General features: G+C 38.6%; 1 protein-coding gene across 1 annotated transcript in view; it reads right to left on the reverse strand.

The window, feature by feature from the left end:
* The window catches only part of COL4A5 (collagen type IV alpha 5 chain), a 289,563-nt gene that overhangs the window by 132,597 nt on the left and 138,638 nt on the right, over positions 1 to 18,328 (reverse strand). Inside the window, exons 5-9 of the mRNA XM_056125710.1 lie at positions 9,491 to 9,535; positions 9,348 to 9,410; positions 6,249 to 6,302; positions 4,331 to 4,357; positions 1,733 to 1,813 (exon numbers count right to left, since the gene is read on the reverse strand). Of these exons, the coding sequence (XP_055981685.1) occupies positions 1,733 to 1,813; positions 4,331 to 4,357; positions 6,249 to 6,302; positions 9,348 to 9,410; positions 9,491 to 9,535 (270 nt within the window). The remainder of the gene's footprint in view (positions 1 to 1,732; positions 1,814 to 4,330; positions 4,358 to 6,248; positions 6,303 to 9,347; positions 9,411 to 9,490; positions 9,536 to 18,328) is intronic.

Below are 18,328 nucleotides of genomic sequence, written 5' to 3' on the forward strand. Positions count from 1 at the left end.
ACACTAATAGTACAATTCCACAGTGGAATGTTATATGAAAGTGAAACTGTAAAGTGGAGCCACATATGATAATTTGAATGCGTCAACATATCAACTAGAAAAAGTTGCAAAAAACTATATATGATTTTAAAGTGAAACTATTGTCACTGTTCACTGTCCTCCCGATGTTCATCGAATTGCTCGAGCAGGCCCAGTAACATCTCAATTTTGAGACTTGTTGTTACTGTGTTTGGCATATTGAATACTCTCGGTAGCTTGCCAGGCTTTCTGAGGGGGTGGAGAGGAATCGAACTTAGCTCTGATGGGCTGGCTGCACGCAAGGCAAACACCCTACAGAAGTGCTAGCACAGTGGGTACGGCATTTGCCTTGCATGTGGCCAACCAGGGTTCGACTCCCAGCATCCCATATGGTCCCCTGAGCACCGCCAGGGATAATTCCTATGTGCAGAGCCAGGAGTAACCCCTGTGCATCGCCAGGTGTGAACCCCCCCCAAAAAAGTGAAACTATTAATATATATTTAATTACATTTTAAAAGTATTGGAAAGTCATGATGGGAATTAAATCTAGAGAGAATGCAAAATTATGCTACCAAGGAATCCAAGCTTTATTCGAAATTATTTGTAATATTCTAATTGATAAGAATGTATTTGGTTCATTTGATGTTGATGATTCATTATGTATGTATATTTTCACTTATTTTGCTATACTTAAAACTACTGCATAACAAAATTTGTGAAACATAAAGGACACTGAGAATAGTTAGAGGTTTATAAAGTCCAGAATGAGAATTTAGTTAAAATAGTTACTGACATATTTTTTAGTGATAAAACATTAGAAAGTACTGCTTTTCATGCAAAATGATGAATACTTATGCTTAAGAAACTTTCCTCTGAACCCACTAATACTCAAAAGTTATTGCTTTCCTCAGAGAGAGAAGGGAGCACCAAATAAAGGGTGTTTGGAGGATCCTCCCAGGAGGGGAGATGCATGTTGAAAGTAGACTATGGACTGAACATGTTTGCCACTCAATGCCTCTTTTGCAGACCACAACACCCAAAAGGAGAGAGAGAACAAAAGGGAATGCCCTGCCACAGAGGCAGGGTGGGATGGGGGGGATGGGTGTGGGAGGGATACTGGGATCCATGGTGGTGGAAAATGGGCACTGGTGGAGGGATGGGTATTTGATCATTGTATAATCGAAACCCAAGCACAAAAAATTGTAAATCTACAACTGTACCTCATGGTGTTTCACTAGAAAAATAAAAAAATGTTATTGCTTTCTCTGTATATGTTATATAACAGGCAAACTATATACTTCTGACATGCTCAGTATGCATCTAGTAAGTCTTCAAAATAAGTGAATTATTGACAGTGCTACAAATGATGTTTATATTAAATAGAAGATATAATTTTAAATTTGAAAATGTTATAGTACTATTCTTAATATCTACATGGCACAAGAATACAAAACAGAAGTCTATCTCTGATGCCAGACTCCAAAAAAAATATTCATGGAATTTAGACAGAAAAGTGAAATAAAAAAGCAACACTTCTTAAAATTATCACTGACCCAGATTTCCTTTACTTTAAAGTACAAGGTACATAAAATGTTTATTAAATTACATATGATAATTTCTATCAAAATATAGAAGGTACTAAATATTAAGAGGAAAATCAATACAATGATCTTACATAATTAATATTGAAAAATAAAAACCACTGCATTCTTACTTGTATTCCGGGAGGACCTGGATATCCCGTATTACCCTTTGGTCCTGGTAGTGATGACATGATTACACTACCTGGTTCTCCCTGAAAAGAAAAATGAAAGTTGTAGGCAATAGTTGTAGGTAAGAGTATGCATGAAAACAGGCAATGGCACAAAAAAGATCAGTTAATCGAATTTATCACAATGTTCTGAAAGATTAGCCAGTCTGAATAATTAACATAAGTCAGTTTAAACTCTATAGCGAAATAAACTGGCCAGTGTACACTTACATAAAGTCAAATTATTTACAGCCCATGATTCCTTTCATTATTCATTTAAATTTTACTAGAGATTAATATTTAAGAATTAGGCTTTAGATACAGTACAGCAGGTAAGGCACCACATGGTACTCTAAGTAGAGCCAGGAGTGAGCCATGAATAGACTGGTGTGGCCCAAACCCCTCCAAAAAAGGTATTTAAGAACTACATTAGGTTATGAATACTCCACTGTGGAGATTACAAAGATCTCTGTTCCCTTGGTGGTACAAAATTTAGGGAAATTTAGAATATAATGTGTAAACAATTTAGTTGAAAGATTTCCTATTAAAGACTATGTAGAAATATTATATAATATATGCTGAGGAAATACTAGGGGAGGGGACTAAATAAGAGAATAATGTGATGTGACAGGGAGATAATTACTGTAATAATAACAATCCTATGATATATAAATGTAAAAAATTTAAACATTGAACACTTCAAATTTACATGTATTTGCTAATAAATCAAATGGTCAAAATTATCTTGGATAGGTAAAGAAGAAAATCCCAAAAGTATAATATTCAGACTGAAATCTAAAATACACGTACTCAGGTAGGTAAAGAGAAGAAAGAATGTTAGGCAGTGTTAATAATACATTAACTCAAAAGGGGAAAGTCTGGCATATTCAAATAAATTAATACAGACCTTGTTGATCAGTGAGCCAAGGAAAAGCATTTACCGATAAGACTGGAAATGTAAGTAGTGACCAGAACAGAGCATACAGTTCAAATAGTACATGGAAAAGTATGAAGATTTTACTTTTTAGATACAGTGGAAAGTACCTGAAGGTTTGTTTTGGGATTCGGTTTGGTTGTGTTTTTGTTTTGTTTTGCTTTTTGGGCAAATCTGGAGATGCTCAGGGGTTACTCCTCAGACTGTAATCAGGAATTTCCCCTGGAGGTGCTTCAGGGACTGTATAGGATGCCAGAGATCAAACCCTGATTGGCCTCAAGAGCCCTTACCCACTATACTATCACTTCATATTGCCTTCCCCTGAAGATTTTTTAACAGGGGGACTAAATGATAGATTTCCATTTTAAAAGAACGCTCTTGGTGACTTTATAAAGAATTTATTAAGCTGTGTCCTGGAAGGGGTAAATGGTATTAGTAGCTAATATTATAGCAGTCCAGATAGGATAATATGGTTAGTATAGTAGCACTGTCCTCCCGTTGTTCATTAATTTTCTCGAGCGGGTCCAGTAACATCTCCATTGTGAGACTTGTTGTTGCTGTGTTTGGCATATCGAATACGTCACGGGTAGCTTTCCAGGCTTTGTCGTGAGAGCGAAATACTCTCAGTAGCTTGCCGGGCTTTCTGAGAGGGGCAGAGGAATCGAACCTGGCTCGGCCGGCCGGGCAGCTTGCAAGGCAAATGCACTACCGCTGTGATATCGCTCCAGCCCATGGTTAGTATAGTAAAAGTGGAGAAGTACAAAAGCACATTAAGATATACTTTACAATAAAAGTAAAAAGATTTAGTAATAAAATAATGAGTTATACAAAATAGTATATATAATGAGAGATATAATGTATAAATATTTGAATATGTAAATATATAAATAAAATATATAAACACTGAAATATAAATTAGAACATATCAATATAGAATTTGGACATTCGGTGATGCAAACTTTAGAGATGAGGAAGAGGAAGGATCTAATTTGTTTTGTGGTATGGGTTAACTTTGTACATATTAATCTGAATGTCTGGAATATGCCTACATGACAGCAGGGTCAGTTTAGCATACACATCTAACTCAGAAGAAAAGTGTGTTTTAGAGATATAAATGTATGTATTCAATAATTATATAGTTGGGGATACCACAAGCATTAAAAATATCACAATGTATAGAAGATAAGATGGGGTCAGGACTGTGTTAGTATAGTAGCACAGTCCTGACCACCTGCTGGGTAGATTGGAATGAGCTTGCATGCACGATTACACAATGAACATAAATGCAGAATTGAAATCAGGAAAGGATAGTGTCACAGAAGCCAGGGTTTTCAAAATTAACATTTCTAGAAAAAGTAGATGGTCAACTATCAAAATCTTACAAGATAAGTCTCAAGGAATTTAAAATGAATTTGGGTCTGATACACACAGTTACAAAATCAGTATATTAAAAGCCCAAGACAGGGGAACAAAGGAGATCATTTTAAGTAGAGCTTACAAGTATATACCTGTTTAAATTCTTGAAGCATCCATTTTAAGGCAGAAGTAAATGTCATTACCTGATGAAATTTGCAGGCTTTCCAGATATTTTATTTAAAGTGTTTGTTTTCTTAGCATGAGACACTTACCTTCATGCCTGGGATACCAGGAGGTCCCTAGTATTAAAAAAAGGGATTTTAATATGACTCAAATAAAGGAACAAAAAGTTTCCTAAATATAAAAATATCTATGAATGTATTAATGTTTCATAATTATAAAAATATATAAATAAATGAATGCATTACTATACCACTATAATATAATATAGCTTAGGATACTTAGAGATTTAATATGTCTATTATATATTATGTAATATGTATGAATTATTTTAACCCAGCAGTGTTATTAACTTCTTTTGAACATAAAAAATAAACCTTCCCTGGAGTAAGGAAAGCCTCTTTAACAAATTGTGCTGGCATCACTGGACGACTACATGCAAAAAAAAATGGGATCAGAACTCTGCCTAACACCGTGTACAAAAGTAAAATCAAAATGGATTAAAGACCTCAACATCAGACCAGAAACCATAAGGTATATTGAAGACAAAGTTGGCAAAACCCTCCATGACATTGAAGCTAATGGTATTTTCAAAGATGCCGCCACTGGCCGAGCAAGTGAAAACAGACATAGATAAATGAGACTATCTTAAACTAAGAAGCTTTTGCACCTCAAAAGAAACAGTGACCAAAATACAAAGACAGTTTACAAAAGGGAAAGGATATTCGCCGAATACACATCTGACAAGGGGTTGATATCAAGGATATACAAAGTACTGGTTAAACTCCACAAGAAGAAAACATCCAACCCCATCAAAAAATGGGGCAATGAAATGAACAGAAACTTTCTCAAAGAAGAAATCCGAATGGCAAAAAAGCACATGAGAAAATGCTCTACATCATTATTCATCAGGGAGATGCAGATGAAAACCACAATGAGATACCATCTCACACCTCAGAGACTGGCCAAAGGCACATTCAAAAGAACAAAAGCAACTGATGCTGGCGTGGATGTGGCAAGAAAGGGACATTTCATTGTTGGTGGGAATGCCGACTGGTTCAGCCCTTTTGGAAAACAGTATGGACGATTCTCAAAAAATTAGAAATTGAGCTCCCATTTGACCCAGCAATACCACTCCTGGGAATATATCCCAGAGAGGCAAAAATGTATAGTCGAAGTGACATCTGCACTTGTTTGTTCATTGCAGCACTCTTTACAATAGCCAGAAACTGGAAGAAACCTGAATGCCCAAGAACAGATGACTGGTTAAAGAAACTTTGGTACATCTACACAATGGAGTACTATGTAGCTCTTAGAAAAGATGAAGTCATGAAATTTACATACAAGTGGTACAATATGGAAAGTATCATGCTAAGCGAAATGAGTGAGAAAGAGAGGGATAGACATAGAAAGATTGCATTCATCTGGGGGATATAAAGTAACAAAATATGAGATTAATACCCAAGAATAGCTGAGATCAGCACCAGGAGGATTACTCCATAGCTTACAGGCCAGCCAGGTGTTCTATGGGAAAGGACAGCTCAGATAGAGAAGGGAGCACCAAATAAAGGGTGTTTGGAGGATGCTCCCAGGAGGGGAGATGCATGTTGAAAGTAGACTATGGACTAAACATGTTTGCCACTCAGTGCCTCTTTTGCAGACCACAACACCCAAAAGGAGAGAGAGAACAAAAGGGAATGCCCTGCCACAGAGGCAGGATGGAATGGGGGGGATGGGGGTGGGAGGGATATTATTCATGGTGGTGGAAATGGGCACTGGTGGAGGGATGGGTGTTTGATCATTGTATAGTCGAGACCCAAGCACAAAAATTTGTGGATCTACAACTGTACCTCATGGTGTTTCACCAATAAAAAAAAGAAGAAAAAAATAACCCTTCCCTAGTTTAAGACTTTAAAAGACAATAACTGAAATGTGAATGATCTGAGTTCACTCTCTACACTCCATCTATGAATTCCATCTTTAAGTATAATTCCCAATTTTATAACTTACTGGAGGACCCTGTAAACCAGGAAAACCGGGACGGCCAGGAAATCCACGTTCTCCCTAGAAGGATTTAGAAGGCGGTTAAAGAGGATGTTCAGTGAAATAAGGCAACAGATAAATATATATCTTATGAATATAAAAATAACAAAATATTTCAGTCATAGGTAGTATATAAAGAAAAAAAGCAATAGAAGAGACATAATCCAGTGAAAACAAACCCTGAGACACTGGTACATAAATAAAGTTACTGATGTAGGGAGAGTGAACTGAAAGGATCCAGTGGACTGCTATGGAGGAATATTGACACTGGTGGTGGTAGTCGTGGCAATACGCTAATAAATACTCAAACTCTTAAAAACCAGCTACTTGATAAATATATTTTTAAATGCATGGGAAAAGACAAAGACCATGAAAGAATCATAAACAAAACTAAATTAAATCAAGAGTAGCTTATTGGAGATTTCTGTGAAAGCCACTTTATTATATGCCAGACTTTCAAAAAATCATTGGTCCTCACTTTCTAATTATATCTATATTCAATCACTCACTGTCACTGTCCTCCCATTGCTCATCGATTTGCGCGAGCAGGCCCAGTAACGTTTCCATTTTGAGACTTGTTACTGTGTTTGGCATATCAACGACATCATGGTTAGCTTGCCAGGCTTTGCCATGCGGGCGAGATACTCTTGGTAGCTTGCCGGGCTCTCCAAGAGGGTCAGAGGAATCGAACTTGGGTCAGCCATATTGGCTGCGTGCGAGGCAAATGCCCTACCGCTGTACTATTGCTCCAGCCCTATATTCAATATCAATAACAATTTAAGATTCTAAGATACTTCTACCCATACTTATCAATCCAAATCAGAAATAAGGAAAATAATTCTTCTACTCCAGTCATTTGCTTCTGAGAAATCTTCGAGACAATTATACTACAGTTCCTGCCCATCATTACACTTGAGAGTTAATAATTTTTCTCAATTTTCTGCCTATGTCTGATATAGATTCTCATTTAACTGCCCTGTTGTGTTTTTATTTTTATTACAAACCATTGTAGATTATTTTTGTAAAGAGGAAAAATAATTAAAAAATGTCACTAATATCACCAGGAGAAGAATATTATCAATAGTTCTAGCAATTGTAGGCCATTATATTTTCTAGGTATCCAAGTTTTCCTCAATAACAATTGTAAAGTTCTAATATAGACGTTTAATTTAGAAACATTCTTATCAAACGTTTCCAAAAATAAAATTATTACTGCTGTGTCAATACCCCTCTATGCACCATTTTTATACAGGAAAAGTAGATACATGTCAGATTCATACTATGGAATGTATTCCTATGCATTCCATACGTATGTCATATATACATGCATGTACAGGAGGCCTGTATATCAATTTTAGAAGGAAGAAAATAAAAACAAACCTTCTAGATTTCATTCTATTAGCTAAATAGTAAGAAATTGAAGTCAACATTTAATCTAAAGAGAGATATGTATACACATTTTTTAAATATGATTCTCATATAATTGAGCTACTCAAACAAAACTAACCTGCATCTAGGTGTTCATTTTAAAAAGTGGAAGGGAACGATCCCTTTAATCATACAGCATATTCTACTCATTGTAGAAACATTTGAAGTTTAAATTTAAAACTCTGACTATTGTCTGTCACTCAATGCATGCTGGCCTCTCAAAATTACCAAAACAGACACCAGAATATAGCTATTCTAACATGCTAACTAACTCCACATTTGTCTATTGTAAGGATCACCAAGCTGAAATGAAAAACACAAACAGGTACAATTAAAATAAATTGTTATTAGCAATGTTATTGTTGCTGATATCATATTTCAATTAGCAAACATCAGAAAAACCTGGGAAATATTGGCAATTACAATTAAATTTATGGGCTTCATGTATACACTGCACTTATTGTCTAGCATGGTGTTTCTAATGTTAAATTGAGTATTGAAGTTATTTTGAATACATCTCATTGTATAAATCTGACACATGTCATTATTTAGAAAGATCCAGATTGAGAGATGATACAAAAGGGTAGGGACCTTGCCTTGAATGTGGCAGACCAGGGTTTGATTCTCAACATCCCACATGGTACACTGAACCGCACCAAGAGTGATGCCTGCATGCAGAGCCAGGAGTAAGGCCTAAGTACCATGGCAGGGGAGGGGAGAACAATGGAGGGTGTGGGAAAGGAGGGATGAGAGGAGAGGAATTTTTAAGCTGGAAAGACAGTTAAACAATGGAGTACTGGATTTGATCTTCAGCACTGCATGGTCCCAGAAAACGACTTGGAGCAGTCCCTAAGTACCACTGTGTATGGTCATAAAAACAAAACAAAATGAAAGGCAGAAAAAAAAAGATCCAGAGAATTTCAAAAATAGCTTCAATGACTTTTTTTTGGTTTTTTGGATCACACCTGAAAATGTTCAGGAGTTACTCCTGGCTCTGCACTCAGGAATTTACTCATCATGGTGTTCCCGGGACCATATATGATACCAGGGATTGAAACCAGTTTGGGAGAGTGCAAGGCAAAGGTCCTACCCATTGTACTATCGCTCCAGCCCCCTAAATTCACTGATTTTTATCTGCAAAATATAAGATGCCAAAAGGTTACAGAAAATAATAAAAATGCACAAACTTAAAAGAGAGAAAATGTGAGGAAACTTCAACAAGAATATAACTTTTCAAAATAAGAAAATTTTCATACTTTTTACTTGCTATGATTAAGACACTAATTCTGAACTGTTGATAGGAGATAAAAAGAAAGAAAATAATAATTTTGTCATATGTAAAGTTTTATTTTTATTTTTGTTAATTCCATGGGCTGTAGCTATCGTTCAGCAGGTAGGGAACTTGTCTTACATTAGGTCTATCCAGGTTCAATCAGCAGCATCCCATATGGTCCCACAAGCCCCGCCAGTAGTGATTCATGAGGTAGAGCCATGAGTAAGTCCTGAACATTGCTAGGTGAGGCTCCCAAACAAACATGAAATAAAACATTGCATCTGTCTGACATTGTTTATACTGATTTCTTTGGATTTTTAAGAATGTATTCTTATCAAGTATAGATTAAGCTGAAAAAATATCACCTTGGTTCCATTGCAACCAGGGATACCTTGAGGTCCTGGGGCCCCATCATGGCCTGGCATTCCCTTTGAAAAGATATAAGACATGTATAATTACTAGATTGCTCTTTAAGGAATATTAAAATAAAAATCCAAATTCTACTTACAGGAAGGCCCGGTGTCCCTGGAAATCCAGGAAGTCCAGGAGGACCCTATAAAACAAAATAAATTCCTTGAAAAAAATAACATAACAATAATATCTTACTTAAAGGAATGATAAAATTACATTTTGAATACAAATGAACAATATGTGTTTTAGTGATTATTGGCAATCATTGTTGTTCCTTTAGACATCATTAATAAAATCCTATTATATATTTAAAATTCTCTTTTAATACAAAAGCATAGGAAAAATTCCTATTTGAGGAGCCAAAGAGATAGTACAGCAGGTCAGCCACTTGTCTTGCACATTGTTGACCCAGGTTAATCCCTGGCATCCCACATGGTCTCCTGATCATCATCAGAAGTCATTCCACAAAACAAACAAAAATTACTATTTGAGCGTCCAGTTTTCCCTGGACTTAGTAGGAACATGCAAATTAGTAGATGCAATGTTCTAAACAGATAAAGTGGTTCTTCCAATTCACGATGACTTATTAATTTAGAAAAGTTGATGATCTTACTCCAAGCTAGGCTGCCTCATCCTGGACAATCCAGAGGGGCGTGGGTGAGTTCCCCCTGACCCCCGCAAAGCCCTGGAAGCCAAAAACCTCCAGAACTCAATCACCACAATGCTCACGGCTGATATCCACAGGCTCAGAAGAGCCTCATTCATAAGTAAATCTGTTGAAGAACTCAAGTACAGGGGACTTGTGATAGAAATCTTCAGCCTTCCCCTGGAGTCGGGAATGGGTGACCTCTCGCTATCTCCCTGCATTTCTGGTAACTGGCAGCCATGCCCACAAACTGCCTCTAGCACCATTTAAGCTCATTAACAGCCATGATCCAGAAACTCACAAATAAACCTCAGAAGAGGAAGAGAGCAACATGCCCCAGATATGCCTCTGGACCCCAAAGTCACAATCCATTTAAAAATTTAATTCTTTTTTATTTTTATGTTAACGAATCATCGTGATATACACTTACAGACTTACTGACTTTCATGATTGCGTTTCAGTCAAACAATGTTCAAGTACCCATCCCTCCACCACTGCCCATTCTCTAACACCAATGTTCCCAATATCCCCCATCCCTACCCCTTCTCACCTCCTACCTCTGTGGCAGGCACAATTCCTCTTACTCTCTCTGTTCTTTTGGGTGTTATGGTTTTAATACCAGTAACAAGCAGCCATCATGTTTGGTCCATAGTCTACATTCAACATGAATCTACTATCCGGCACGATCCCTCCAACCAACATCTATTTAGTGCTTCTCGCTCCATCACAGCTACCTTTTCCCCTAGCTCATGAAATCAGCTATCAAGCTGTAGGGCAGAACTCCTGACCCTTATTTTAACTGTCCTTAGGCATTAGTCTCCTATTATGTTACTTTATATTCCATAAATTAGTGCAGTCCTTTCATGTCTGTCCTTCCCTTTCCGACACTTAGCATTATACTCTCCATGTTGATCCACTTATATGCAAATTTCATGACTTCATTTTTTTCTAACAGCTGCACAGTATTCCATTGTGTAGATTCCATTGTGTAAACCAAAGTTTCTTTAACCAGTTGTCTGTTCTCGGGAACTTGGGTTTTTCCCACATTCTATTGTAAATAGGGCTGCAATAAACGTACAAGTCATTTCTACTGTACTTTTTGCATCTCTGCGATGTATTCTCAGAAGTGTTATTGCTGGGCTTAATGGGAGCTCAATTTCTAGCTTTTTGAGAAATGCCCATATTGTTTACCCAAAAGGCTGGACCAGTTGGCATTCCCATGAGCAGTGAAGGAGAGTCCCTTTCTCCCCACATCCAGGCGAACAATGATTGTTTTTGTTCTTTTTGATGTGTGCCATCCTCTGTGGTGTGAGATGGTATCTCATTGTTGTCTTGGTCTGCATCTCCCTGATGATTAGTGATGAAGAGCACTTTTTCATGTGTCCTTTGGTCATTAGTATTTCTTCTTTGAGAAAGTTTCTGTTCATTTCATTGCCCTATTTTCTGATGGGACTGAATTTTTCTTCTTGCAGAGTTCAACCAGTGCCTTGTATATCCTTGATATTAACCCCTTATTGGAGGGGTATTGGGTGACTATCCTTTCTCATTCTGTAGACTGTCTTTGTATTCTGGTCACTGTTTCTTTTGAGGTACAGAAACTTTTTAGTTTAAGATAAAAAAAATTAGAATTTCTGGAGCACATGTCCACGAACCTCATATTTTATACAAGGGTTAATGGTTCAAGGGTGATACAACAATCTTCACACAATTTTCTCTAAGGAAAGTTTTTTGGATCATATTTAGTGGATTATTCATAACAGGCAATACAAAGTAATTATTATGTTCTGCTTTAGGGGCAAGTTTTGGGGGTAGGGGTGGAATACCTCTAAATATGCTGGTGGGAAGGTGTCATGGTTGTGGGATTGGTGTTGGGATATTGAATAATCAAGTATTATGAATAACTTTATAAAAATAAAATATAAAATAAAATATAAAATAAAATATAATAAAATATACAAATGTAAAAGAAGGGTGGATGAATAAGTGGCAAATACGTGGTCCTGAGGAAATCCATACCATCAACTCCAAAATCATTCAATTAAACTTCCCTGTCAGGATTGGCAAAAGTATGAGTGTGGGGCCAGAAGATAGTACATCATCTACAGTACATATGTTAGTTTTCACACAACACCACAAAACACAAGTAAAAGAGGGTAAAAAGAAAGGTTTTCGGTGGTGGATCCGCACATGGACAGGACGCAGTGGTGGCGTTAGGTGGCTGGGAGTTGCTACCTTTCCAGCTGTTCCGGACAACAGGTTCTCCCTTTACTGCGCAGTCGTAGTCTTCGTTATGGCCGCAGTCCCGGTCATCAGAGTTCCATCATCGAAGCCTTCTCTCAGACCTCAAAGTCTCCAAAGTCTCAGTTCTCCTCCTCATCTTCAGCGTCTTGCTGTGGACCTTCTCGTTCTCAACATCTAGTCTTCAGCATCTAGTCTTCACTCTCAGTCTTCTCTCGGTGTCTTTGTCTTCCCCTTCAGTCTCTTGTCTCTGTCTTCCTCAGTCATTGTCTCTCTCTGTCTCCTGGTCTCTAGACTGCTGCTGTTGTCTTCTTTTATTCCGTCATCTTTTTCTTTTTAGCCTCTTGCTTCTATCTTCCTCTGCCATCATTTTCTCCTTCTTCTCTCAAGTCTTTGCTACATCATCTCCAGACTTCAGTATCTGTCTCCCTCTGCAACTTCTTCTTCAGTCTCTCCTTTAGTCTCTCTCCAGAACCCCTTACATCACAGTTATATTGGAATCATGTAGAGTGGGGATACAAAGATGGGGCTGAACATTAACAAATCAATAAAGAGAGGTGAAGGCCACTCCTTCTCAAGGACAAAAATCTCATCTAAGGAGATTACTCGAGATTATTAGGAGATCCGCACAAGGATGTAATTTCATCCAGGGTGTATTGCTTTCTCCTTAGTTAGTAATCTACTTGAACAGGCATAGTGAATTTAGTTCTTATAATATTTCTAGCATTGTCATTCTGTATGAGCACAGTAAGAGATATATTAAGCTTAAAGTTTGGTTCTTCCTGGGACCGACTCACTGTATATTCCAGACCAGAGTCTTCAGGCTAAGTCAGTCTTCCTAACCCCAGCAGGGTCCTTATTCAGTTAACTCTTTTTTGGGGGTTGTAATGACAGAGTTTGTCCATGACCATGTTAAGTATAACAGTGCTTGGCCTGGCCCATTTCGATGCCAGGGTAGGTCACAGCTTGCCCTGGGTCCATCAGTCCCTAGCTGGGACCCTGCTCTTGGAATGCTAGAAACTAAGGACAACTGAGGCTTAAGTCAAGTAAATACATATGTCCAGGAGTAAATATTATTTTGGGGTCAATTAACTTCCATGTTACATAGCATAGCATCAATTATCTTCCTGTGTCAATTCAAAAAGGGCAATGCTAAATAAACCATACAAATGATATAAAGGAAAGAGAAAAGAAATATAGGATTATTAATTGTTCCTCATTTAAACTGTTGTAGGAGTGATTCAATAAACCTTAAACTCCCTGCAGGAGGGAGCAGCAAAGACAATCCAGTGTTATCGTACATCCATGCATAGCAAACACCCAACTCACTTCAATTCCAAGAACCACATGGTCCACTGAGCATTACCATGTACAGTTCTGATGATCCCCAGAACTGCTGTGGTGACAAGAGTATCCCCAGCCCTGCAGGATTTCATTAACAGTGCATCCTGAAGCCTTTGTGCTAATCTGTAGGGCCAGGTAACAGATAACTTACCAGACATCCTGGTCACTTCTTGCAATGCTCCACACAATAAAACTTACAAGCTTACCAATATTTTCTTTAGGTGAGATAATGCAAAAAGAAATTCTTATACACTGTCAACAGGATTCAAACAATACTGAGAAAAAATGGATTTATGGAGCAAAACTACATATGCATTATCCTTTGAAGCAACTCATTTCTAAAAATCTATAAACTAGAAATCATGAAACAGTATGTGAAATTTTAGATTATATAAATTTCAGTAGTATAATTAGAAATAAAATATAATCACAGTTACAGCTAAAGATTAGAAACAACTGAAACTTCTACTAATAAGGACATGGAAAAAATGAATTATCATCCATTCACAGAATTCTGCTAAACACACAAAAAATACATCCACAATATTTAGCTGTTAAAAAGGACAGCACTGCAGCACTGTCCTCCTATTGTTCATCGAATTGCTGGAGCAGGCACCAGTAATGTCTCCATTGTGAGACTTGTTACTGTTTTTGGCATATCAAATATGTCACGGGTAACTTGCCAGGCTTTGCCTTGCAGGCAGAATACTCTTGGTAGCTTGCTGGGCTCTCCAAGAAGGGTAAAAGAATCGAACCCGGGTCAGCTGCATACAAGGCAAATTCCCTACCCGCTATGCTATCGCTCCAGCCTGTTAAAAGGTTAAGAAAGATTATCATAATGAAATATGCAGTGATAACAAAAATATAACATTAGGTATAAGGAAGAAAATTCAAGAGATAAACAAATTTGGAGACTGAATGTTTTAGTTATTTTTTTAACCTGGATAGTAGTTATAGGGCATCATAATCTAAAAATCATTTTTAAATGGTATACTTATAATAATCTATTAGTTTAGTAATTATTATATTTATGTAGCATGTTTTATAGATTTTTTCTTTTTTAAAAGTACAAATTATATATGCAATAATGCTACCATTTATAAGAAGAGTAGATGATAATCAATAGATAATAAAAAAGACTAAATGAAAAATAATAAAAATGATTTATCTGTAAGATAAAGAGAAACAAAGAAGAGAGGATGTATGGAAGAAATGCATCTCTGATAATATGGTATGGTACAGAACAATATGCAGATTTAAATGATTAATAAAAGTTGTAATATCTTAAAAAAGAGTCATTAAAAATTTTAGGGGCCAGAGCAAGAAAAAGCAGTGAGGGCACTTGCCTTGAATATGGCCAACCCGGATTCGATCCCCTGCATTCCATATGGTCCCTCAGGTCCTGCCAGGAGTGATCCCTGAGCACAGAGCCATGAGTAATCCCTGAGCACCACTAGGTGTGGCCCCAAAATAAAAAAATATATATTTTAAGTTACTGATAGGTTGGGCTGGAGCGATAGCATAGCAGGTAAGGTGTTTGCCTTGCATGCAGCCAACATGGTCGACCTGGGTTCGATTCCTCCACCCCTCTCAAAGAGCCCGGCAAGCTACTGAGAGTATTTTGCCCATACGGCAAAGCCTGACAAGCTCCCCATGACGTATTTAATATGCCAAAAACAGTAACAACAAGTCTCACAAATTGTTGTGAGATATTACTGGTGCCCACTCGAGCAAATCGATGAACAACAGGAGGAGAGTGCTACAGTGCTACTGATAGGTTGTGGGTTAGAGACATAGTGCAGTGGGTGAGGAGATTTTTTTGCATGATGCGCCCACCTGAGGGTCATTCCCCAGCATTCCATATAATCCTCCAAGCATCACCACAAGTAATTTCTGAGTGCACAGGCAGGGGCTTTGCTGAATGTGACAGCCCCTCAACAACAACAAAAAAATCATGGGTCAGAGTACAATGGGTTGGGTGTTTGCCTTGCACATCGCTGACCCAGGTTTGACCCCTGGTACCCCATAATGATTCTGAGAGTCGCGAGGAGTCATTCTTGAGGACAAAACCAGAAGTACTGACCACAGCCAGGTGTGGCCACCAAAAGAAACAAACCAAAAGGTATCTCATGTTCTATTGACTAAGCTGAGTGGACAAAAATGGGTCTCATGCTCTATTCACTGAAAGAAAATTCTGATTTAAACTACTTTTAGCACTGTAGCACTGTCCTCCTGTTGTTCATCAATTTGCTCAAGTGGGCACTAGTAACGTCTCTATTGTGAGATTTGTAGTTACTGTTTTTGGCATATCGAATACGTCACAGGGTGCTTCCAGGCTTTGCTGTGCGGGTGGGATACTTTCGGTTGCTTTCCGGGCTCTCCGAGAGGGGCGAAGGAATCAAACCCAGGCCGGCCGCGTGCAAGGCAAAATTCCTACCCGATGTTCTATCACTCCAACCTAAACTACTAGTACGGTACATATTTTCAATAAATTGAAAAACTGTTGTAATTTGTTAATGTAGGAAGAATAGTGCAATCGAAGGGATGTGCCCGGAGCCGGAGGTTCTTCATCCTCTTAGCTATTTCTTCGACGCTCTTGAAGGCTTTCCAAGCCTCTCTCTTCCTCGTGCACAACTCAGGTGCCAGGTCATTCGTCATGTTGAGTTCTCAACCTAGGTACACATAACTGGAGCATTTGAAGATGTTCATTCCATTGACAGCAAATGTAAGGTCAGGAAATAGTCTGTTTCTCATAAACATTGTCTTTGTGAGATTCAGCTGCAGTTCGACCTTTCCACACTAACGGTCAAAGTCGGCCAGCATTTGTGCTGCTTGGCTGATGTTTGGTGTTATTAGAATGATGTCATCAGCGAAGCGGAGGTGGTGTATTTGCCAACCGTCTATTTTCACTCCCATTCCTTCGCATTCCAGTCGTCACATGACGTTCTTGAGGGTGGCACTGAAGAGTTTCGGTGAAATGGTATCACACTGTCTAACGCCCTCTCTTGATGTTGATAATCATATCCTTGTAGAATGGTGAGATCCTGGTAGAGAATCTGTAATACAGCTCACGGAGGATCCTGATGTATTGAGTTTGAACGCCCTGTTTGGCTAGGGCTTCAATGACCACTTCAGTCTCAAAAGAATCAAAGGTCTTCTTTAAATCAATCAACGTTAGACAGAGTGGCATCTTGAACTCTCACAAAACCTTAATAAGCTTGGTTACCCTGTGAATATGGTCGATCATGCTGAATCCTTTTCGGAACCCAACTTGCTTGCATGGTTGTCCTTCATCTACTGTTCTACCCCTATTCAGGATGACTCGTGGAAACAGTTTGTAGACGACAGACAATAGGCAGATCAGGCGATAGTTGCCAATGCATGTTGTGAAAGTCGCCCTTCTTGTAAAGTAGAACTATCCTGCTGGTTTTTAATTGGGACAGAACCTTGCATTCAGACGGGTAACGTGGGAAGAGCGAGCCAGTGTATTGATGAGTACTGATGGCATGTTCTTCAGGTGTTCAGGTCTGACCTTGTCTGGGCTGGATGCTGTTCGCTTCTTTACCGACGAAATAGTGTGTCGGATTTCGGAAGGGAGAACGTTGGAAACAACATATCCATCCTGCGGAATTTGGTATGTAGGCAGGTGGATGTGGCTACCGAAGAGATCCGAGTAGAAGTCATGGATAATCTTCTCCACTGCCCTTCTGGAAGATGTAATAGATCCATGCGGATATTGGTGGGCAGTCATCTTGGTCTTGAAGTTCGCAAAGGACAGGCAGGCATTGTGAATGTTTTTCCCGGCTTCTGCCGCATCGGCAAGCACTGATGCTCTTCTTTCTTTGAGGTCTTCCATTAGTGCTTCTCTGCACTGCTTTACGAGCTTGGACGTTTGCTTGCTGGGGCTCATGCCAAGCTACGTTGACAAATGAGCACGAGAGTTTTCAAAGACAGGCATCTTTTTATGGCTTTCTCTCAATGTTCCTCGCACAGTCATGGAGGTGCTGAACCCGTCGATTGTATTCTTCATCAATGTTATCAATGACGGCATCTTCCCATGTTGCCGCAATAGTGCCAAAGAGCTCCCAGTTGGTGGTCATTCTGGAGGATCTCTTCTTAAACTTTGCAGCACTTTCTCCCCGCTCTGTGAAGTAGAATTTTGCACGAAGGAGACGGTGGCCCGATCCTGTTTGTAATTTTGGGACAACAGTGACATCAGTCAGGAAAAACCATTGATTGAACATGATGTGGTCAATTTTGTTGTGGAACCATCCACCGGGAGACTCCCATGTCCAACGTTTAGATACGGCCTTCTGGAACTGTGAGTTACCATGGATGGTCTTGGTCGACATGATGAACTTAGTCTCTTACCCTGTTTGTTCCATTCTAGTCCATGGGTCCCGATGTAGAGTTACTCGGCTGATCTTCTTGGTCCTATATTGGCATTATAATCACCGACATTGATCTTGCAGAAGGTGTGGTCTTCTTTATAAAATTTCTCCAGCTCCATGTAGAACTTCTCAATATCTTCATCATAAATGGATGTTGGTGCATAGAAAATGAAGATACAAACTGCCATCAGTGAGCCACATCTATTCAAGTGTAGTAGTCGATTCAGGTTGTTAGGCATTCAAATGAATCAATGTTTATGGCAAAGTTCGTGTTGACAAGGAGCCCGACACCACCGACACCTCTTTTTTCACATGT

The sequence above is a fragment of the Sorex fumeus genome, unplaced genomic scaffold (genome assembly GCF_029834395.1).
Source record: "Sorex fumeus unplaced genomic scaffold, SorFum_2.1 ptg000058l, whole genome shotgun sequence".
Classification (NCBI taxonomy): Eukaryota; Metazoa; Chordata; class Mammalia; order Eulipotyphla; family Soricidae; genus Sorex; species Sorex fumeus.